Source organism: Siniperca chuatsi, linkage group LG3 (genome assembly GCF_020085105.1).
Source record: "Siniperca chuatsi isolate FFG_IHB_CAS linkage group LG3, ASM2008510v1, whole genome shotgun sequence".
In the NCBI taxonomy this organism is placed as follows: domain Eukaryota; kingdom Metazoa; phylum Chordata; class Actinopteri; order Centrarchiformes; family Sinipercidae; genus Siniperca; species Siniperca chuatsi.
This window is the reverse complement of record NC_058044.1, coordinates 26,827,759-26,851,238: the sequence shown is the minus strand read 5'-3', so window position 1 is coordinate 26,851,238 and position 23,480 is coordinate 26,827,759. Positions and strand designations below refer to the sequence as shown.

The 23,480-nt window shown below is 42.7% G+C and overlaps 1 protein-coding gene across 3 annotated transcripts; it reads right to left on the bottom strand.

Moving 5' to 3' along the window:
- Positions 1 to 4,128: 4,128 nt before the first annotated feature.
- Positions 4,129 to 22,712, bottom strand: pcdh10a (protocadherin 10a). 3 transcript variants are annotated; one of them, XM_044189916.1, is made up of 5 exons: positions 19,487 to 22,712; positions 18,239 to 18,297; positions 17,544 to 17,650; positions 6,537 to 6,697; positions 4,129 to 4,355 (listed from the first exon to the last, which is right to left on the bottom strand). In XM_044189916.1, exons 1-5 carry the CDS (start codon positions 22,031 to 22,033, stop codon positions 4,302 to 4,304), a joined length of 2,928 nt encoding a protein of 975 aa, XP_044045851.1. In that variant the 5' UTR covers positions 22,034 to 22,712; the 3' UTR covers positions 4,129 to 4,301. The 3 variants fall into 3 exon arrangements, with proteins under 3 accessions (XP_044045851.1, XP_044045850.1, XP_044045849.1); XM_044189915.1 differs by having other exon boundaries at positions 6,326 to 6,697; positions 19,487 to 22,702; XM_044189914.1 differs by lacking the exon at positions 4,129 to 4,355 and having other exon boundaries at positions 5,958 to 6,697; positions 19,487 to 22,707.
- Positions 22,713 to 23,480: the final 768 nt, after the last annotated feature.

Here is a 23,480-nt window from a genome sequence, read left to right as displayed (position 1 = left end):
TGAAGGACAACCAGCTCAGGTGAACTCACAGCCATTGATAGAATGTCAGTCTCCACCTGTCTGGCTTGCCCTGTGAAGTCAAGATGTTCCCCTATAATTTTTTCGTCTTTTTCTATTCCTTCTAATTTGAATCCATATTTTCTTTTGGCAGAGTGGTAGTTTATCAGTAAACAAAATACTTTTTCAGCGATGCATTGTGCAAGTATCAGAAAAAGATCAGACGATCATTGCATCCTATCTTTGGTCCTCTTTTAAAGGCAGGCTTTTCCCCTCGCCCCTCGTTCAGAACAGCTGCAAACACTTCTCAGTCTTAACTGATGTCGTTGGAAGACAAATCGTACAAACTAGTTCATTTTGAGCATACCCTAGCTGTTAGACTTGTTTACTTATTTGGTGATAAGACAATTCCTCACTTCCTCTTTTCCATTTTTAGACTGTATTTTATTTGGGCAAAATTATTTTACATTGATGCACTAACCAGTTTGTGTTTTGGTAAATGTAAAAGAAAACTGAGATTTCAAAACAAATGTTGGTATCGGTACTGAAAGTCACATATCATTAGCACCAAGATTGAAAACTGACAAGCGATACCCAGCCCTGGTTGCCTTTTACATTACATTCACTGTAAAAACAGGGTAATAGTGGGGTAATGTCATGGTAATTACACTTGTAATCACCTGGCAATATCTTGGTAATAACAACAAGAAAATCTTGGTTGGAGTTTCATTTTTGTAATAGGGTAATCATAGAGCAAAAACACCAGTGTCATTCTTTGGAAAAGTAAGGACAGACTAGTAATAACACGGGCATAGCAGGGTTAATGACAAGATAATCTGCTCACAACAATCAGATTGTGTCAATGTAATTCTGTCAATAATTATGGAATCTTATAATAATGGGGACACTATTGACATGAGGAAATATATTGATGAAAAAGAGGGTAATTGAGGAATACAACAGTGTTACCCTATTGTTACCAAGATATTACCCCCTTATTGTCTTGTTATTACCAAGCTGTGACCTCTTTCTTTTTCTTTCTTTTTTTTTCTTCCCCCATTTTCCAGTCTCGTACATAACATACACATACACTGGATTGTTTCCAGGCGAGATTTTAATCAGATCCCCAAAAGCCATTCATTCATGAAGGCAACCACCAGATCAGTCACATGCGCTGCTCGTAAAAGAAGGCTATCTTGTGATAGACATAAACAGATTGTCTCTGTTTTTAGGCTATCAAGTGGTGGACTGCCGTGTCTCCCCCATGACCCCAGACTTCATTTGCAGCAGTAGATCCAGACTCCAGCGTTCTTCTTCTTCTTCTTCTTCTTCTTCTTCTTGTGTCTATGATCTTGTGCCAGGCCATGTGCAGATCACACTGGAGTGTGGGGTTGGGACTGGGATGTAGGGGGATGGCATCAGTGATTTTTTTTAAGGAAATGGACTGAAGGCTAGAGTGACAGGCACCAGAAAAGTTTTTTGATGAGCTATTGAGGTCAGGGAATGAGGAAAGTAGAGCAAAACCATGGTGTTTACATCTTGAAACTTCATGAGATTCTTTTGGGATAGCTGGATGTCGGTTCATGAAACTTCATGTGCTAAAAACAACAGGGAAAGCAGTGGACATGCTCTGTGAGGATTTTAAGCAATAAGCAGGTTCTTGCTTTGATTGGATAAATGGTTCACAGCTTTTGGCTGTGAATGTTTGTACAGCATGTTTCCACTGACTGTAACAAAGGAGCTGCTTTAATCCAAGTTTACAACATTATTGTTTGCCATGCTAGTGGCATGGCTCTAGGGATGACAATGTCAGTCTGTTAATTGATTAGTCCGTCCATCACTTTCAAGAAGACTGAAATATCTCAACAATAATTGGATGGATTGTCATTTTGTCATTCATGGTCCGGAGAGGATGAATCCTACTAACTTTGTTGATCCCTTCACTTTTCCTTTAGTTCCACCAAAAGCTTGACAGTTTTGGTTTTAAGTGAAAAGTCTCAACATCTATAGGATGGATTGCCATCAAATTTGCTACACACATTCATGTTCCCCTGAGGATGAATCCCAGTGTGTTTGGTGATCCCCTGGCTTTTCCTTTAGCACCAGCAAGCAAAGCTTTAACTTATCTTGTGAAATATTTCAACATATACAGTACTTGATGGATTGGCACAAGAGTTTGCTCAGACATTCATGGGTCCCAGATCCACCATGCGGTCCACATTTGTGTTTGGATGGATTGCCATAACATTTGGTATAAACAATTGCAACAAATAACTTTTCATCTAGTGTCACAATCAGGTCAAAATATGAATTTGTCCAATATTTTGGTTTATGACCAAATACCTGCAAAACTAGTGGCATTCCCATCAGCCTCACTTGTACTATTCTTTTAATGCCAATTAGCAAATCTTAGCATGCTAACATGCTAAATTAAGATGGTGAACATTGGTAAAATTATACCTGCTTAGCATTAACATCTTAGCATTGTCCTTGTAAGCATGTTAGCATGCTGACATTAGCATTTAGCTCAAAGCACACCTGTGCCTAAGTAGAGCCTCACAGAGCTGCTGGTATGGCTGTAGGCTTAGTCTTGTTCTGATCAGTTGCATATTATTCCCAAGTGAACGCAACAAAACACACATTAGAGGACTTCAATGACACTGTTTATTTATCACCACTTGACCTGTGTGTGTGTGTGCGCATGTGTGTGTGTGTGCAATACTTTGCACCTCACCATGTATTGTCTGTTTATGTCCATATTTATCTGTGTATGTCTCTCTTGTATGATTGTAAAACCTTTGATATCTAGCTCGATTGTGATAGCCCCCCTTCCTGTACATGAACACATATTCTGCTAGTAAAAATACACAACAGGCCAAAACAACTCAACAACTCAACTGGTGTCTTCTCTACACACAACAAGGCCCAGCATCTGTAAACGGTGAAAGTAACAATCAAATTAGAACATCAACTTAATCCTTGGTTGGTGTAGAGGGGTTTGCTTTTTAGGCTGAAGCACTCCTCCTCGTTTTAATCGATACAAGTCTTGATTTTGTAGCACTTGGTATTATTAGTTTGAATGACATTATGAGGTGTAGAAACTAACCAAAGGTTACACAGTTTTCAGAAAAAAGTATATTGTATATATATATATATAGTTATATATAGATTTATATTCATGTATAAGCTTTTTAAAATAGCACAGTAAACACTTTGCACACATGATAAAAACCACTGAGTGTCTGATTGTTTATGTATAGGCCAATGGCATCAAGGGAACCACATCCTGGTAAAGGGCCATTTCACTTTCTCTGCAGTCAGCTCAGGAAGGAACTTGCGAACTGTTAGTCACTAGTTTAAAAATGAGAACATTCATTTGTGATATTTTATTGATAAACTGAACATGAGGGTTGTTTTATCTCCTTTTTCTATGCAGTGTATTTGTTAAAATCTCCTTCCTGAAGTGGCTTAACTTGAAAGAGGACTGAACCCGTCTCCAGACCACATGTTCCTGTCTATAACGGTAAGTTGGAATATGTTAGAGTCTGCACACTTTAACCACACAGAAAGAACAACAGAAACAAAAAAGAGAAGTTATATAAAGACAGTCAAGTCAAAAAACTGGAGATACAGAATTTATATTACTGCACATCATCTCTGCTTCTCCCCTTTTCCTTCTTTTTTTCTGTCATTGTATACCTGTACAACACCTGCTCCCTCTGTGTCTAATTGTCTGTCTCTCACTCAGTTTCTCGCTTTCTCTCTGGCTGCCAGTCCTCCCCCCCCCCAGTCTCTGTACAGTTGGCTTAGTGGTGACCATAGAAATAGCTAAAGGGTTCCGTGTGACATTGGTTGAAGTTTGTACAGAAACATTAGTTTTTTCTTCATGTAAACAGGCACACACAGATATCTAGAGGCTAACTCCTCAGTCAAAAAAAAAAAAAAAACCCACCTCTGTGAGTTAATCGGTCTCTCTTCTTCTTGTTTTGTATTCCTCTGTTCGTTTCAGGTCCTCTCTTCTGTCTGCTGATGACTTTATAGTTTTCACATGTCGAGTGTTGCGGCCCCGGTCTCAGTCCTGCTGAGAGGAATAAGGCCTTGGATTGCTCCTCAGATATCTAGAGGTTCACAGCTACTCAGTATTTATTTCTCCTCTCCTCCCGCGGTGACCACTGCCAAGGCTTTGTTACAGTTCGCCACCAAAGATAATGAAGCTTAACCAAGGTTGCTGTTGTCCAGGTTTCTGTTTGTTTAGTTTTATTTCGCTGTCTCTAGCATCAGTGTTGGTGGTCTAGTACAGAAATTCACGCTGTCTCCGACAGGTCCACGTGGAATGAGCTAGCAAATCCTTTTGCGGGCTGAAAAGACAGAGAACACACGCGTTAAGACAAATGGCACCCTTTCCCTTGAGACTTTTTAGTGACACAATCGGCTCGAAATACCATCTCTTGAAGGATACATGCCACAAAGGACTCTCTGTGAAGTTATTTATATACCCTAAATGCTGGTCCTCATAGTATAATGGTAAAACTAATTTGGGAATTGGGTAAAAACATGTCCATCAGCAAAGATAAATGTTCAAAATTTAGTGGCTACATAATGCATGCATAGAAAATACACAGAGCACTAATTGCTTCATTAATTATCTATAAATGGATCATTAAACATTTATAAACCCTTTATCAAGGCAACCCTGGTGATCAGAGCATTGCTGTAGCCAGTAGTAGCATACAGTGCTATTTTTAAAAGTAGAACATGATGCCTATTGGTTAATAGAGCCTCACCCTCTGGGACTATTCTCATATTTTTTACAGACTGATGAACAACAAAACATTTGCCGTGGCAGCTTGGGGTCAGTTTATTTCAACAGACCAGGAAAAATGGAAGAAATCGTAAATCAAAAAAGTAAAAAGAAATACAATAAAGTTGTGAGTTTTGGACTAAGCAAATATGGAGTGCATTTATCCAAACCCTGCGAGGCAGACGAGATGAGCAGACGCGCAGGCAGCTATATTTGGAGCAAAGCACCTAAAGCCTAAATGCAAATTATTTTTCACACAGACCTGATGTACAAGAAGAAGATTGCTTGGCTCTGTTGCTAAGTCACATGCAAGGAAAAAAATTACAGCAGGTTATGGTGTTCATCGTTTACCTGAGAGACAGCCCACAGTCAGCATGCAGTATCATGGAGGATGGTGGTTAACATGGTGGTGACTTGACTGGAAATGACTTCTCTACTGAATGTGTATATCGAATCCATTCTCTACTCTCAGAGCTAATAGAATATTCATGTAATGTGGAGCTTGGAAAGCGATTGAAAGTGGCAAGAAGTGTCCTGCCGTCCTTTTCTAAAGAATCCCATTCTGCTTCTTTAGAAATGCAAGCTGGAAGCTCAATTTTATTCCAATTTATATCAATATGTTGCCAAATTAAACCTTCCTCATATTGTAATAGTTTCTCTCCTTTCTTCCACAAAATCGTGTGTCCAACTGAAGAATCTTGACCTCAGGGTTGACAGCCCAGCTCACGCACCTTTCTTTATGTCAGGTATTGATCCACAAGCAAGCAAGTATAGATACACTAGACTTCCTTTTTAGAACAAAATGTACTTCAATCCTTGTGAAAAAGAAGAAGCGTGGGTTGTGTGTTTTACCTTTCGAGTTATTCAGTAGGGAAGTCATCGTGCTCAAGCAAAACTCTGATGTTGAGCAAATGGAAAAATATGTCCTTTACAATATGGGATGACCTATCTTATATTTCCTCTCTAAGCACTCAAACCATATTTATACTATTAACAGCATTTAATTGTAGGTATGTGAGGATGGCAAGAATAGAAAGGTGAAGTGTGCATGTTTTGGTGACCTTTACTTATATGAGCATCAGATAAAAAGGCTGATTGGGAAGGATTTTAAGGGGAAATTTAGAGAAAAGGAAAAAGAAAGAAAAAGGGGCCACAGCAGTTTAACATGAGTCCAATTCAATTTTCTGTTTATTTTATAATAAGTCACATGATTACAAACAGTATTTAGGGTTAGGATGGGGTTAGATTGAATTTTTCAAAGTGGGTTTTTGAGAAGAGGAGTTAGCAATGATAGATTACATTTTACATTTGACAAAAGAAATTATAATTTACAAAAAAAAACCAATACAACAAAACATAAAGCCATATTTTTTAAACTCCTTAAAAATAGAAGAAATATAAGTTGATGAATAACATAAAAAGTCCAGATCAGAATCAAAAGGCAGATTCAGCGTCCCTTCCTTTAATATCTGTACTGGACCAGACCAAAGTCATAGGGTCCCAGGGAACTTTCATACTGATACTCACAGAGAAAGGTGGGTTTGTACGGTAGGGTCCCCCTATCATACTCTTTCCTCTCTAGCGTGCTGGAGCTGTACTGCTGCTGTTGCTGATGGAGGTGATGGTGAAGGCTGTGGTGTGACTGTGACCTTTGACCGTCCTTGCCAAAGGTGGAGAATGACCTATCGTTGGACGAGGCGGTGGACGAGGTCATGGTGAGTTGGTCGGAGGAGGGTACCTCAGTGTCGGGCAGCGTGGCGTCCATGCCGGGGACGTGCAGGTTGCTGCGGTAGTCCGGCCCCTGGCGCCCGTCGGACGGCACGAAGGACGGCATCCAGCAGCGGTCGGAGTGGCCCAGGGCCTTGCACTCCTCCGTGCAGTTGGAGAACAGGTCAGCACCTGCAGAGAGGATACAGGTCGAGGGAACGACGAAGCGGGGTGAGGTCGGGAGAGATGCAAAAGTGTGGATTGACGATTACAGAGACATGAGGGATAATAAGTAAAAGGAAAATCAGAAGGGGGAGCAATAGAGGAGTAAGCGGAATGAATATTTGGAGTGAAAACACAAGATGGAGGGGAAGATGAGAGAAAGAGAGCAGAAGAGAGAACATAAGTTAGCAATCATTTGCCAATGTCGCAAGCAGAAAAAGTGCAGCAAAAGCTATTCATCAAAGAGACAAGGCCAACATTGATGAAGCGAATTGTTTGTTTTCCTCCTCACCTCATTCATTCCGAATGAAATGTGCAATCAAAGTGATGTGGTGTTGCGAAAACATTTCACCCTCTCTCCACATCAACATTCTCAGAATTGATTATTAGACACCAAGAGACAAAATGTGAATCCACATTCCATCATCCTTACAGAAAAACGACAGTTATCTTAAGAAATGCGCCACAAAAACCAACCAAATATTCACTTTCACACTCTAATGTCAATCATCCCTATACAAACCGACAAAGTCTGTAATTGACATAGACCTATTGCCAAAAACATAACATCAACATAAAAAAAGATTAAATTAACATCTGAAATGATATAATAGAATAACACACGCACTCACGCACACCCACGACCAGCATGAAAGAGGTACCAGTTATGTTAATTACACTCTCTTAGAGAGAATAAAGAGAGGAGGTCGGGGGGAAAGAGGAGTACGAGCGAGATTATAAAAGGGAAGAGAAAGGAACAAGAGACATGAACAGAGTCATCATAATAATGAGACTCTGCAGCCATGCTTTACTCGTGTGCAGATTGGCTTTTTAGTTTTCCCAGTTTTCCAATGAAGCCAGGACAATGAGGGAAAGCACTGGAACGCCGGGATCAAAGCAGGAGACGAGCAGTTTAGGGGATGAGAGGAGGAAAGCGATACATCAGGAATGAGAGGCAGAAAAAGAGAGATAGAGAAACAAAGAAAGCGGGCAATCTGTAATCTCTAATTCCCTGAGGCTGAGAGGGCTTCAGATCAAAGGGTCCACTTGCACAAATCTATTCTACTGATCCATTGGGCTGATAATGCCACTGTTCCTCTATTACTAAAAGCAGGCATGCACACACACAAACAATGCAATGTAAGCATATACATAGCAATAGATATCAGGCTACAGAGAAAGACGCAAAGCATATGTACACCGAGACAAGAGAATACTGTACATCACTTTTAATAATCAGAACAGATCATTACAACCACCCCAATGAAGTAATATGATATATGTTTTGTTTCTATTGCAGCTTCACCTTTACCTGCAGCTTTAAGGAAAGAAAATACTTTTCCAGGCCCTGTCCACATTCTCCCTCCTGCATATTAAGACTAAATCTCAAAATACCAGCCTGTCACAGATTATGGATTATTTTTACCTCCAGTGAAGGAGGCAAGTACAAAGAAAGTGTCACTGGTCCTAAAAACGGTGGTGCACATTGTCAGATTTTTGACTTTTGTTTAGTTTGTTCTATCAGATTGGATGCTGCTGCTCTACTGGTCTACGCATTTCAGACATGTTCCTAAAATATGATGCCAATTTAACAAGTCTAAGAAAAGGTTGTAAACAATAAATAAAAACATGTGTATGGGAAACACTACATCATCATGGTAAGATCATATCAACTGGCCTTCTTATGACAACAAGGGCACAATTTACACTCCCTTTTTAAAATCCTAATTTTGTCCCACTCACTTTTATTGTTTCAGGTCTCACTAAAACAGTGTGTGACTGACATCATAGTCCAGATGAGACAAGAGAGGAGTTATTACCGTGCGCTCAAAGCCATAAGCTCAACGAGCAGCAGTGAGTGGCGCAGCAAGTGCTTCGCCGACATTTTTCCCCTGGATTTTTCCTCTCAGGCTATATATATACCTGCTTATTATGTTATCTATCATCTCTATCAAGGAAACTAAACATGCTTTTAAGTAGGATTAGTGCATTAACAGTACAGCAGAAAATTACATTACATTACATACAATTTTTTCTACTTTTAGAAAATGTTTTTTTTTTGTTATGCTATAATTATTATGGAAAGTGCGCTAAACAATTTTTAGTGTAATGTCTTAGATGCAACTGTAACTAAAGATACGGATTAAATTGTTCCTTAATCAGAATATTCTCTACTAAATACACCCTTGAAACTAGGCATCGAAGACCAAAAGCAGAGGAAACAGGCAGAAAAATGAAAGATGAGTGTTGTGTTCAACTCGTCCAATCAAAGATCACAAAATCTGAAAAGCCTTCTAAATATAATTCAGTACCAGAACAGCTATTACGCATTTATATCTAGCTTAAATTCATTTACTATAATATTACCAGTTATTCTAACTGCAAATGTCATCCAGTGCACTTGTAAACACCATATATTGTTAACCACTTTTTGTGTTTGTGTGCATTGTGTGGATCTAATTGTGTTGCTAATTCAGGCCTCTCGGGGAGTGAGACAGGCAACAAAGACTGTGCAGTGGCCAGAGAGCTGGAGGAGACATGAGGCTCACAGACAAGGGACAGCCAGGGCCAAACAGACGGGGGAGCCACAGATTTCACAGACAGAGACAGCAGGCAGGAGAAGCAGCAAGACTGCAGGAACCATAAGGAGGGAGAGGCGAGACCTGGGCAATCGCAGATGGAAAGAGCAATGGCCAGAAAAAGCAGGGGGAGACCCAGGCCTCCCAGATGGAGACGGGAGAGGGGTCACACAGAGGTGGGCAGAGAGGGAGAAGACTGATTTACGTAGTAGAAATAAAACATTTCCAACTAAACATTAGCTTTAATGTACAGTATTTTAACCCTATCATAATAGCTGCATATAAGGACTGACGGCTACTTTCTTAGTATTTTATTTAACATATTGTGTTTGATTCAGCAAGTTTTGTCTGTTTGGTCTGTTTACCTCTGTCTCATCTGCCTGGCCCACAGAATCAGCACCAACCATGAAAACAAACTGAGCAATCTCCAAATTTCCAACAAGAGCAGTGCTCTGGAAGATCTGTGTTAATTCTAATTCAGATTTTGAGTGGTGTTTACTTGAATTTACCCTCCGATTTACCCCTGGAATTAATGTATATTTATGTCTGTCTTTAAAGGTTGGGGGCATATAAATCATGGTATTTCTGTTAATTCCCACCTTACAGTTAGTCTTTAGCCTTTTAATGGACTTTTTGTAAATGAATGTCCTCCTCGGACACACGAGGGTGTTGACCTCAGGCCCGCCAATCATCTCTGTGCTGTTGTGTAGATAAAGCGCTTGGTTGCTGCAATGCATACGCTACTAAATGTGCCAGCAAATCGGCAGAAAGACTGAAGCACAGGTGCAAAACCAAACGCACACGCAGCTATGCAGAAAGCACGTACACATGCATACAGATAGAGATACAGAGTTAATGTCGAAGGATTAAGAGAAATATCAGTTTGTTCCGTGTTTCTCATATCACAGTATATTATTAAGCAGGCACAAAGACGTATTGTACTCTGGAGATGATGTGTAAATATAGTCTGCAGCAATCACTGTTTACCATATATCAGGCTTGGAGAAACTCTTGTCACTAGCTTCCAAACTACTCAGTGATTTTTGCCTGCCGGCTCACTCTTAAAAAAAACAGCGACATCAACACATATGTTTGCAAACACACACACACGCGCTTAAAAATACTCTCTTAACGCGGAGATATGTAAATGTATACAAGTAAACAGATAGACAGGCCATGACACCACATGACACCCAGTGGCTGTTTATCCCCGTGAAGCACCTTTTCTTCCTCGGGCAGGAAGCAAAACAACAACCAAAACAGTGACTGGCAATGACAGGCCCTGCCAGCAGCCCTATCTCTCATTGTGACCTCATCAGGCAGGAAGAACACACGCACACATGCACGCTCGCACGCACACACGACCCTACACAATGTAAACGCAATCTATTTGCTAAAAAGCAATCAGCACTTCTGTTCTTTTTTATTTATTTATTTTTTTGAGTGTTTCTGAAATCCCACGTCGGTGTGATTTGACTAATTGTGCTGCCTGACATACATCCATCAACTGGGAGCGGGGAAATGAAGGAAAACAAATCCTGGGAAAACATGAGCCCCATGTTTGAATTCACTTTGGGGTATATATCTGCTGCGCTCAGGTTTGCAGTCGTTCCCTCCCTGCTCTCATTCGTCTGTCTGTCTCCCTCTCTCCATCTCTATTAGTCCCTCTGTGTCTCTTTCACTCTTTCTGTGTCTGTCTCTTGTTATTTTCTTTCACATTTAATCCTCATTACCCGTTTCTTCCACTCTCTTTATCTCTTTTTCTCTAAAAAAAAAACCCCTCCTCGTCCCCCAGGTACGGGTGTCTACTATCCATACCTCTGTTTTTCATCTTGTCCTCCACTGTTCCGTAGAGAATGCAGACACAAAACGTCAATATTTGGACAGCAACTCAGGACGGCAGGGGAGTAGCATAGCTTCCTTACACGAGTTGGCCAGTGAGGCTGTGATGAGTAAAGCAGAGACCTCCCAGGGCCAAAACACAGCAAGATGGTTGCCGCCATATCCAGTAATGACAGAGAGAGAAATTGTTCAGAGTCTCTGAGAGGCAGCTACCATTTTCGATGTTTGTTACATGGCAACTGGGCTGGGAAAGAGAGCCAAGATGGCCGCTTGCCCTAACAGTGTCTGTCTGATCAGTATCGCCCCATATATATTGTTAGAGCAAAGGTTCTGGATGACCACTAATTATGGATCTCTGGTTTGTACGCTTTTCATCACTTAGTCTACTTTTTGAATGAAGTGAGCTATAATATATAGCCTTGACCAGACTATGTCTTAGACACCAGCATGTATACACTGAGACCTCCTGACTGCACCATTTAAGGGTCTTTCTGGTTTATTACAACTCAGGTATTATTTTCTTAGTTTTGTCCATCATTTCTATCAGTTATTAGCAGCCGGGCAGCTAGGCTGCCGGACCCCCTTGGAATTACCAATGTTATTATTATTTTTATTAAATGAAAATGGTAGATGCTGTGTGGTACATTTCAGAATTGTATCTCAAAAACTGAATTTTTGACAGTATTTTGAATTCTATCCTCATGTAAACCATTGCAGTCAATGGAAATAGAGCATCTTTAAACATCAGTTTGTCATTTATAGAGCAATCAATCAACTGACTAACAAATGGTTTCGAGCTTGGCAGGTAGCATAGCAAGATCATGATTAGTCCCTGGTGTCTAAGGTTGTGAGTTCGAGTGAATTAGAGAAGCGTGACTTCAAGGTTTAATAACTTTGGTCAGGGATGTTCTGCTGACGGTATGCATTTGTCTCCTATTTTTTCATCTTCCTCCTTCTTCTTCCTCCTCCTCCTCAAAACACCCGACCCCGACTCACAGCTGCGCAGCAGCTATAATATAACATTGTATTCACCAGAGTAATTGTGAACACGGTGACGTTGCTACAATAAAGTCTGACGCAGCCAGAAACGGGTTGTACGAGCTAACAGTCAGTAACAGCATCATCTAAACCATATTAGCAACTTTCTGCCAAATAAAGGTTCGGCTAGTCTACGTTTTGGATATTATTCAAATTCTAAAGGGCTTTATTGGCATGGGAAACAGACGTTTACATTGCCAAAGCAAGTGTGAAATAAAACAACATCAACAACAAGAAATGTACATAAAAAGAAGAATTGATTTTGCTGTTACAATACAGATAAGTAAATTATATTATAATCGTATTAGAGCACATACATTAAGCCTTTTATGGAATATCCTCTAAATAAACTCTGCACTTTGTTTTTTACTCATGTTAGCTAGGGAGTTGTAACAGGAACAGTGCACGCAGATCGGGGCAGGGTTGGGAACCAGTTATCTAAAATATAAGTGAAACTGAAAGTGAGTACACTCGCAAACATTTCTAATAGTTCCTCATTTCATTTTGTTTTCTTTTCAAAATAAGTTTGGCTAACATAAAAGGAATGATGGCCAAAACTACAAAAATAAGACCCAAGTTATACTAAAGTGGAATTCTCCTTTCAACCTGTTGCCAGAATGCATGCTAATGTACTTATGTGACGCAAATGTGCACAAAGGTGATGTAGTTTATGTTCTGTATCACATTAGAGAACAGTGTAATTGAAGCTACTGGTCACAGATCAGATTACTCAACACATGAGCTTACTTTGAGCGTTACCAACACATATCTTGACATTATATTTTGTGTTTTTTGAAGGAAGGCAGCCTGGCTGGAGCAGATGTTCACTGACGTTAAATCTCATGGCTAAAGCAAGTTTATGACTCCCAGGACTTTACTGAGATTTCCATTAGTCTTACTGCCTCATGTTCAACTTCAGTAATAAATATCCAGATATCCTTTCTTTCACTTTTTGAACAGATGTCAGGCATATTCATATGTATGCTATATGATGAAGGCTTGTGTCCTCATTTTCACCCAGTTCAGGGTTGGGAACACTTGATTTGCTATTCAGTTTGTTCACAAAGCAAAATCTATTCATACCAAGAAAACATTCATCAAGACACTCAACAAGATGTTCCAGCGTTTCGATAGTTGAAGTGAATACACTCCTCCATCTACCTTAACCACGTTATAAAAAGAGATTTTTTGACTTGCTTGGTTTGATATAAGAAAGACATGTTGAAGGAATCAAAGTAGTCGAGTCAGTTATTTAATCAAACTGATCGATCTTTTCCTTTCTCTGCAGTGACTTTTATTGATATTCAACAAGCCAGTCAAGTTCGAAGAAGTGGTGACATCTCCACCTGTTCCAGACAAAATGCAAATTGATTTTTTAATGAGGCAATGTTTTTATCCTATTTGCTGTAATAGATTTTTACATTTTCATGTCACATCCAGATACTTTCCCTCTTGTTTATGTTATTCTCTGCAAGTGGCTTCTGAAGGCTTGGGTGTGAACATTTCTTTTTGGTGCATTGTAACAATGTCACCCCCTTTAGAGGTCGTACATTTTAGGAAGTGTTCTGGTCTCATTACTCCTTATCCATTCTTTAAGTTAATTCATTTCCCAAGCAAACATGTTGGTTCCAGCTTTTTAAAGAATATTTAGGGCTGTTGGTCAGACAAGCAAGTTTGAGACGACCCTTTCGACTCTAGGAAGCATTTTTAACTATTTTCTGACACGTAATAGACAAAACAGTTGACAAGAAAATAATTTGCAAGCAAATCGATGATGAAAATAATCATTAGTTGCAGCCTTAGTCTGATATTACTCTTTTCACTACAGCTGAAGATGTAATCTTGACTGAAAGGTTTTCTGTTAAGTGACCTTTTTTGTTCCTTTTCTTTTTCATGGTATCACTGTGTAAGCACCATTATTGTCTTTTGACAGCATTCAGCCGTTTTTCAACTTCTTTTCCATCACACTGAGCAAGGTCTCTGTATTTTTTTTATTATGTGAGGTTTTGAAATAAACCTGAGACATTCTTTTTTCACAGATCCAGGGATCACATCCCCCAGTTTTGTCAGTATCTAGGGCCCGAGAGGAGGGTGTTTCAAAACCCTATATGCTAAATTCCTCTGACAGCTCACTGACATGGGAAACTGCAACATGGTGCCCGCCACTAATTCATAATCAGCCATCTAATACACCGTTGCCACAGTGATTTAATTGTCTCATTTGTCACGGCTGTTGTTCTCACCAAAACAAACGTCATGATAATGATCATTTCCAGTCTCCCACCCGTCACGCAGCCTTCCACAGCTGATCGAAGGTTTCTGAGATGCCATATTTTTTCACTGATGAATATTTCATCCTCTTTTATCTGTCACCTTTTTTTTTTGTTTTGCTTGCTCACTCTTGCCATCATCTCCTGTTAGGATGATGAGGGGAATAATGAGGAAAACAGTGTCTAATTTGAATCAAACAACCTAAAAAAAAAAGGGTGTGTGGAGGTAAGAGGTGTGGTCGTCAATCAATAGTGCTTTGGCTCCTGAGGCAGCGGTGTCTCACTCCAGACACGCTGCTTTCAGAAAAGCCATTTGCCCACTTTTTAAAGGTATCCGCTGATATCCTAGCCTCACAGGCAGTGTCCGTTTGATTTAAAACCACGACAGGAGACTTATTTTCTAAAGTGTCAGACGAGGGGCCGAGCGGGAAGCTGCGGCAGGTGTAGTTGATGATATGCCAACTGGAAATGGTTTCCCCTTGATTTTAAATATTCCGAGGTGCACCAAAAGGGAGAGTGTGCCGCACGGTCCCTTGAGGAAACCTTGCCTCTAACCCTCCTTTGATAATTGCTATGCAAAGGTTCTAAAAATGAATTACTGATCAGCCGAGTGTTGCAGAGAGCCAACGTGTGGGGGAGACAGAATGAAGGATGAGACCCTGCCACAAACCCTGGAAGAGAATATGTGTGTGTCAAACACGCACATGCAGACACACACACACACACACACACGCACACACAGAATGCAAATATATATACTGTCGGTGCATGCTAAACATATGTGTGTGTGTATGCATATGCACACACAGATTTGCTTATGCACACAAACGCTGCAGAAACACATACAAATACACGTAGTCTATACATAGTCTTGGCTCAGGCTTATTCAGTTTGGCTCTCTTATGCAAAACTGAAGAACATGCACTCTGCATAAAACTCTTATATGCGAGTGCACAGAATAACACACACAAACATAGCATACAACCCATGAGATAACCGACAATATTCTCATTCCTGTATTCTGTATTTACACAGTAAAGGAAGTCTCACATATACAACATAGAGACAAAGGAGCAATGTGTATGCCTACATAGAGGCAATATACACCTGGCAGAGTGCCAAGCACTAGCTTCCACTCTCTCTTCTCAAACTGAATCTCATTTAAGCTTCCCAGAGTACCGTCTCAAGGGAAAACTCCTTTTCAATACAGACATCATCACCTGGCCCTGTTTTCTCCTACTCAAAACACACACATACACACAAGTGGATTACATACGGGTATCATGTATTCGCCTACATATTAAATCAGACAATGGTATACCTTTACACCCACACACACTCAGTCTGGTTTTGTTGTTTATAGAAGTCTGTGAAACTCAAGTGTCTCTCTCTCTCCGAAATATCAGTCGTGTTATATTACCTCCCATGGAGTGTTAAGCTGTTCCCTTCTAAATCCAACACGAGGAACAAATGTTGGGTTCCTCATATGAAATATAGAGTACAGCACCAACTGGGTACACTCCCAGGCCAGTGCCAAATGAGCATGCTCGGAGCCAAATAAAGCTGAGGAAACATGTTATTGGTTCATAAATGTGGTCCTGTAACCAGCAAGAAGGAATTCAAGGCAGTGCTCCACATAAACAATTTTTAAAATACAGTTGCAGGCCGGAGCATCATGTCAGGGCTGATTCCTTCCTGGGGTTAGCTGTCTAGATGAATAGGTTAAGATGTATCACATATTCATACAGTCCCTTCTCTTTCTTACAAGTATCTATCGCTGCTCTGTAGAATTGCAAAAATGTTTTTAAAAAAACGGCCAAATTCTGCTTTTCCAGATATTCATAGATCACATTCTGATGGAAGATGTCCAACTCAGAATGTATGTTTAAACATCCAAGTTAGTATCTATTTCACAAAACATTTTAGAAATCGCTCCTCTATTTGATAAACAGAGGAGCCTTTGGATTTATTCCAATTCTGCATTTCAGTCTCGCACACTTTGACCTTCCCAGCCTGTTTCATCAGCGAGGGCAGGGAGTGACACTACCACTGCTGCATATTGGCTCTCTATTTTGGCTTGGTTCATTAATAATGTCAAACACCGTAGAGCCTGATGAGGACCATTCGCTATCACACAACACCTATCTAATCTGCTCTATTTGTATTCCCAGCACTGATATGATATTTGGCAGGCTCCGGTCTAGACATGGGTCTTACGCGAGCCGTGTGGAACAATCCCTCAGAAGGAAAGGGCAATTCAATATGAAATGAGATTTTGTATTGCTCCACTTTTTGTCTGACTCCTCTTTGATCAATAAACAGGTACTAACCTAATGGAATTTTAGAGAGAACAAAGGGAGGCTTATGATAAGACCTAAATCATTGTCTAAAAAAACCTACTGCACTGTAAAGTGTAAGAGAAATGAGAGTCAGTAAATAAACCTGAAGTGAGAGTGTGGATGGGGAAATGTTCTCTAATTCCAACATTTTACCTTCGCCTTAACGTGTGCCAAAGCTACAAAGATTTGGCTAACATAAACAAAGCAAGAGGCAAAAGCTGCTAATGTGCTTGATCAGCTGAATCTATAACCAACAGAGTACAACATACTGACTGGGAGGCTGATTGAAATGCATCTCATTATATCAATTTAGCTTCCGTGCCTTTTCCTTTCACTTGAGCGAACCTATTGATTTGTGGCACTAAAGCACTACAGGCCTCACAGCGCCTCGCTGCGAGTCGCTGTCCTTTCAGCACCACTCGGTGGAACAGCAGCGGAGTTAGAAAGAGAGAAGGGAAACAGCAGCAAGAGGCAGAGAGAGAAAAGAGATTTCCCCAAATTGTCCTCCCTTTCACCCGGGTGTGAAATACAATCAACACCTCTGGGGCCTGTTCATGCCAGCCAGCCAGTAACACCGGAGACCGGGCCTTCGCACACTCTCAAATTAAGGAAATTAAAAGTCACCAGTCCGCACCAACAAATCAGCATTATCCCATTCACAATCGCAAACACACACTATGTAAAGAGAGGAGGGAAGGGGTGTGCGTGAGTGCTGAAATGTTAATTACATGATGTGGGGGGAACTCACCGGCCGAATGACCCCGGTTGGTGGCATCGTGGTCACTGTCCCCCTGTTCGCTGTCGCCATGACCACTGTCTTTGGAGCTGACGATGTCTGCTTCTTGGAATGCCGAACTGGGAGAGGCGGGGAAGTGAGAGGGGGAGTGCAGACAGTCGTGTCAGAGAAAAGGGAGGAAGAGGTTTGAAAATAATGTGGGGGTGCCAGAGAAAGGGGCCGAGATACAACATTGGGAAGGGAGAAGACGAAGGGAGAGGAGGAGGATTAAATGAGGGGCAGAGAGAAAGAGAAAGAGAGGGAGAATTAGAAATCAACACTACATTAATACAGTCACGGTGGCCGTCAAGAGTCTAAATTGGATGTTACACATGGCATGTAATGAAATCCAGCATTAGAGCTTTAATAGGCGCTGCTCTGTCAGTTATGGGACTGATGCCAAATTGAAGATGAACGTTATGGAAGCATTGGGAACCACGTAGTCTCTCAAAGCCACAATTAACGATGCGGACTATACAGGATTCACACTGATGGGTGTAATATTCAATTTTATTGATATGTGAATAGGCTGTGGTTCCATGAGGCCTATTGGATGTTACAGGTCCTCTGATGGTGGATGGTATGTGGCTCACTAGGTTTTACACATTGGTAATAATATCGTGTGTGTGAGTGGAAGTGCTGAGGTTTGTGTGTGTTCTTTTCACTACCTGTTGACACGCCTGGGTCTGTCCACAAGATAACCGAGTTCTGCTCGTTGGTGTTTTGTCTAGAAAACCCACAGAAACACACATTTGGTCACTTTGAATGCCAAATAGACACATTGATAAATACATGAGAAGGGGGTTTATACTAGATAAGAGGAACATAACTGACCACATATGCATACATTGCTTGTCAACACATAACTGCGTTAGAAGAAGCCGTGGCAGCACGAGGCAGGGTACTGACGGTGCGCGCATCCACTTTGTGAGTGAGTGGGTGAGAGGAGACGAGAGCAGGGGAGAGTGGGTTAGGGAGGCGATTGAATGCGTAAATGATTGAGCCGCCCGATGCTGAAACTGAACAACCTTTGTTCACGGTGCTGGCGTGCTGGGTCGTGCACGGAATACTTAACGCACAGCAAAAGCAAGGCTGTGACTGGCTGTCTGGCTCCACTCCAGCCACACTGCAATCAACAAAAAGACCCAGCTCCACAGCTCCCCGAGGAGAACGCACAGACTCAACACAAAACAGTCACTCGTTTCCTTCCTCCCTTCTTCTAGTGATATTTGCCATCAAAACTTTATAACCTAATAAGAATATATCAGCTAAAAAAAATGTCTGTGCTTAAGGAGGGCCAGTTAATGATGGCTGCTGATGTAACCAAACTATCCTGCACGCATAGAAATGCTCTCTTGACTCGATTTTTCTCTGGATTTATTATGTTTCCCCTTCACTGTAATCATCAAAAATCTACATTATGTGGACTCACTATGGTAAGAGCCACACCTCGCCATTCAGGTAACCCAATTATTTAAAAAACTGGGTCAGATTAAAAAACTATTATCACCAAACAAAGAATAAATACATTCAATTAAAGAGAAACCTGTCTTCGTGGTCTGACTGCAGAAATTCTAAGCACTTAATGCCCAAAGTCAAAATATCAAGGCTGATCTGACAGCAGTGCGAATAAAACTGAGAGGCCACATGAGATTTAACAATTGACATGTCCAATCACCATTAAGCATGACAATGATTAAAGGCCAGTGAGCAGAACAGATAGCGCTTCATCCTCTCAGAGACTTCTGCTGCGTGTGACCTGAATGGATAACAACATTTGACACGAAGCAGACACAGCTGTTGATTTCTGGAGGGTCTTTAAAATTAGGTTAACCCTTTAAATCACGATGTTGGGCATTTTTTAACACATCTGATAGGGATGGAGCCCTGGGCGACAAAAGCTGACCCGAGCTTACCTCATTAGAGAGAATACTGCCATTGGATATGATGTCCGGTTGTTGGTCACTGTAACCCGTGACTATGGCGCCGCAGGGGTTGGTGTGATCCGTGTCAGTGCTGCGGGAGGGGCTGCACGGTTTGAGGAACATCAGATCCGTTTTGGCGGACTCCGGTGTCAGACACACCTGGTAGCAGTAGGAGTTCTGGTTCTGGTGGTGGTGGGAGCCGAAGCCCCCCCCCACGCCGCCCACACCAGACTCCTCCACGGGTACCTGCCCCACGGGCCCGACCCCTGACGTCACGTTGGTGCTCTGAACTAGCATGATGTCGGATTTACTCAGCTTCTTCTGTTTCCGGCCGCGAGCCTGTCTGCTACAGCAGGAGCCGCAGCACAGACAGCAGTCACCGGCCAACAGGCACGTGTACAGGTTGAGCTTCTTGTCCTTTTGGCAGCGCACGGCCAGCACGATCATAGCCAGGAGGAAGATGAAGGACACGGAGCCCAAAGCGATGATGAGAATGAGGGTGAGGTCAAGGGAGGTCTCCTTTGCCTTGGAGGCCGAGCCGCGATCCCCGCTGCGGCCTTCGACCACGCTGTCCACTAATATTACACTCACACTCGCCGAGGAGGAGAGAGGGGGCTGCCCGTGGTCCCTCACTTCGATCAGCAGGTCGTAGTAGCCCTGCGGGTCCCGCTTGGGAGAGATCCTGCGGGCTGTCCTCAGCTCCCCTGTCCTCCAGTCCATGCGGAACATCCCCATCTCGTTGCCCCGCAGGATGCTGTAGGACAGCCGTGCGTTCTCGCCGTCATCCGCATCCATGGCCACAATGCGCGTCACCAGGTAGCCGGGCTCCGCGGAGCGCGGCAGGTGCTCTTTTGCTGTGCCGTTTTTGCCTATGGGGGCTATTACAGTGGGAGCGTTGTCATTTTGGTCAACTATGATCACATTCACAGTGGCATTAGAGAAGAGCTCGGCAGCACCAGAGTCTTTAGCCTGGACCATGAAGCTAAACTCCTTCAGCTGCTCGTAATCAAACGAGCGCAGCGCGTAAAGGTAGCCGGTGTCCTGGTTTATGGACACATACGTGTCCACAGACATGCCCTGTATGTCACACTCCAATATGGAGTAAGTAATGAGAGCGTTCTGCCCTATATCAGGGTCCAAAGCGCTCACGGCGTGAATGAAAGCACCTGGCACATTATTTTCAGTCACATACACATCATAAACAGCCTGCGTAAAACGGGGAGCATTGTCATTCTCATCGGAGACGTGCACTTTAATGGACTTGCTGGTGGCGAGCGAAGGCTGCCCCTTGTCTTTGGCCACCACAGTGATGGTGTAGGAATCTGTGTTCTCTCTGTCCAGCGGTCCGTCTGTCACGATGGTGTAGTAGTTTTTAAAAGACGATTTCAGCTTGAAAGGAACGTCTCCTAAAATATCGCAGCTCATATGTCCATTCTCGCCAGAGTCCCGGTCTGAGACGCTAAAAAGTGCGATCACGGTGCCCGGGGCGTCCTGCTCGCTCACGGATTCAGTCACAGTGCTGAAACCGATCTCTGGTGTGTTGTCGTTCACGTCCATGAGTTTGACCAGCACTTTGCAGTGCGCGGGGACCGCATTAGCCCCCATGTCTTTAGCCTGGACATAAATCTGGTGCGTGTTGCTCTCTTCATAGTCCACCTCACCTGCCACCTCTATCCTACCTGTTCTGGCATCAATGTTGAATAAGTCCTTTATCCGCGGGGCGTTGTGATTGCTGAAAGAATAAACTATTTCCCCGTTTTGTCCCTCGTCAACATCCGTGGCGTTGAGCTGAATGACCAGAGTGCCCACCGGAGAGTTTTCCCGCAGGTTAACAGAGTACACAGACTGGTCAAAGGTGGGCGCGTTATCATTAGAGTCCAGAACTTTAACTACGAGGAGAGCCGTCCCGGTCCGCTGCGGGATGCCCCCGTCCACAGCCGTCAGCACATAGCGGTGCACCGCCTGCTGCTCCCTGTCCAGCGGCTTCTCCAGCACCAGCTCTGCGAACTTGTTCCCGTCGCTCTGTGTCTGCACGTCAAGGTAAAAATAGTTATTATTTGTTATGGCATATGTGCTGAGCGCGTTTGTGCCCACGTCAGGGTCGAAGGCATTCTCCACCGGGAAACGGGTCCCGGGGATGGCGCTCTCCGATATCTCCACGGAAATATCTGTCTCGGGGAAGCTGGGTGGATTGTCGTTGATATCCATCACCTCAATCTCCACGCGAAAGAGCTCCAGCGGGTTCTCCAGAAACACCTCCAGGTGCAATAGGCACGGGATGGTCTGCTTACAGATTTCTTCCCGGTCAATTTTCTCCTTCACCAGGAGCGCACCGTTCTCTAAGTTCACCTCCAGATAAGGTGTTCGTGAACTAGGCACCGTCTGAAAGCGGCGAGCGGAAAGTTTGGTAATGTCCAGCCCCAGATCCTCTGCAATATTCCCAACCACAGAGCCAGGTTCCTGCTCCTCTGGCACGGAGTAGTGTAGCTGGGAGACAGTTCCATGCAGGATGGAGAGCAGGAAAATTAACCAAATCATCTCCTCTCCCTCTCACAAATTGCACTTCGAGACGGAAAAAAAAGTGTTATTCCTTTTTCTTACAAGAAATGAGCATTTCCCATTTCCTCTGTCCGCAAAAAGGAAGTGAAATAAACAGCAACAAGGCTGTCCGAGTCTGAAATTCCTCTCCTCTGCCTCGGGTCAGTGGAACATTGTGTCGTTTCAGCTGTGAGAAGCACAGCCATTTGATCCGAGCTTCTCTGTGTTAATCAATTCTGCACCGGTCTGTGAGTTTTGGCGTCAGCGCAAACATTGCAGGCTGGAGCCAGGACGCAAAGCCAACACTCCCTGTGCACAGAACAGACTGCCCCTTCTTCACATAAAGTCACACAACAACATAGGAAATCCCCCAGGCAAAAAAGAAAGCAAAAAATTCCTATTTACGCACCGCCGAAACCTATAACAAATGCAACTTCTAAATAAAGACTGGCGAATAACAGGACTTTCTATCTCTCTCTGTGAGGATGTAATCACTGCGCCTAAGCGCTCAAAGCGGATGATGTTCTCAGCTCGGCTTCTGTAAGGCGAGTATGAGCAGCGGGGTTGGTTTTGCGCACAGCTCTTTTCCCCACCAGCCAATGGTATTCTCAAACATCGGGTGTAATGGCACCTGATTGGGGCTCTGCAACGCCAGCCAGAGCGCACATCGGGCCCTCATAACAAAACCAGTTAAGTGCCGCTGCGCTCCTCTCCTCTCCTCTCCTCTCCTCTCCTCTCCTCTCTCTCTCCTCTCTCCTCCCCTCTCTCCTCCAGGCCCAGCCTCAGTTGTAGCAGGGAAATTAAATGTTTTACACATCCAGTGAATTAAGAAAGTCCAATAATGGTGGGTGACAGTTGGCATCGGAGGGGCTGTGTACAGATGCTGCTGCCATGGGAATGCTGGTATTTCTGAAATATTATATTTGAAAAGACTGCCTTTATTTATTTTTTTATGACCATGATTGTTTTTAGATAGTTTTTCTTTTTCTTTTATCTCGCAGTGTGACAAATGGCTCTCAAGCTGCTACATAAAAGGACCGTGACCCTCATAAGGTTGCCCTTGACGCAATTATTTCAACAGTTTTGGTATTAAAGCTCTGCTCTAATACCAATGCATGAGTCAGACTGTAGCAAGGATGCCCACAGCCAAAAACCACCATGTAAAGAGGCTGCGCAAGTAAAGATAGGTAGTGACGCAATACCCCCACAGTGCCATGGCCTCTCTCTCTCTCTCTCTCTCTCTCTCAGAGATGAACACACATATAGGCACAATAGGGGGGGGGGGGGTAAAGCATTTTAAATAAAGTAATATCTGCAGTGTTGTTTGGTAGTGAGCATCAGTATGATACAAGGTTCCATCAGAACAGGATCACACATGACTTACTTTAATTCAGTGTAATGAAGCGTCATACTTTAGTCCTACCGTGTTGCTAATAGCCTGGAGCCT

Excerpts from the sequence above, each read along its gene's own strand:
- pcdh10a (XM_044189914.1), bottom strand. The coding sequence starts at position 22,033 with ATGATTTGGTTAATTTTCCTGCTCTCCATCCTGCATGGAACTGTCTCC. Across the intron at positions 17,651-18,238 it reads AGACCCAGGCGTGTCAACAG|TTCGGCATTCCAAGAAGCAG; the intron begins GTAGTGAAAAGA and ends CGCCTCTCCCAG. Across the intron at positions 6,698-17,543 it reads CAACCGGGGTCATTCGGCCG|GTGCTGACCTGTTCTCCAAC; the intron begins GTGAGTTCCCCC and ends TCCTCTCTGCAG.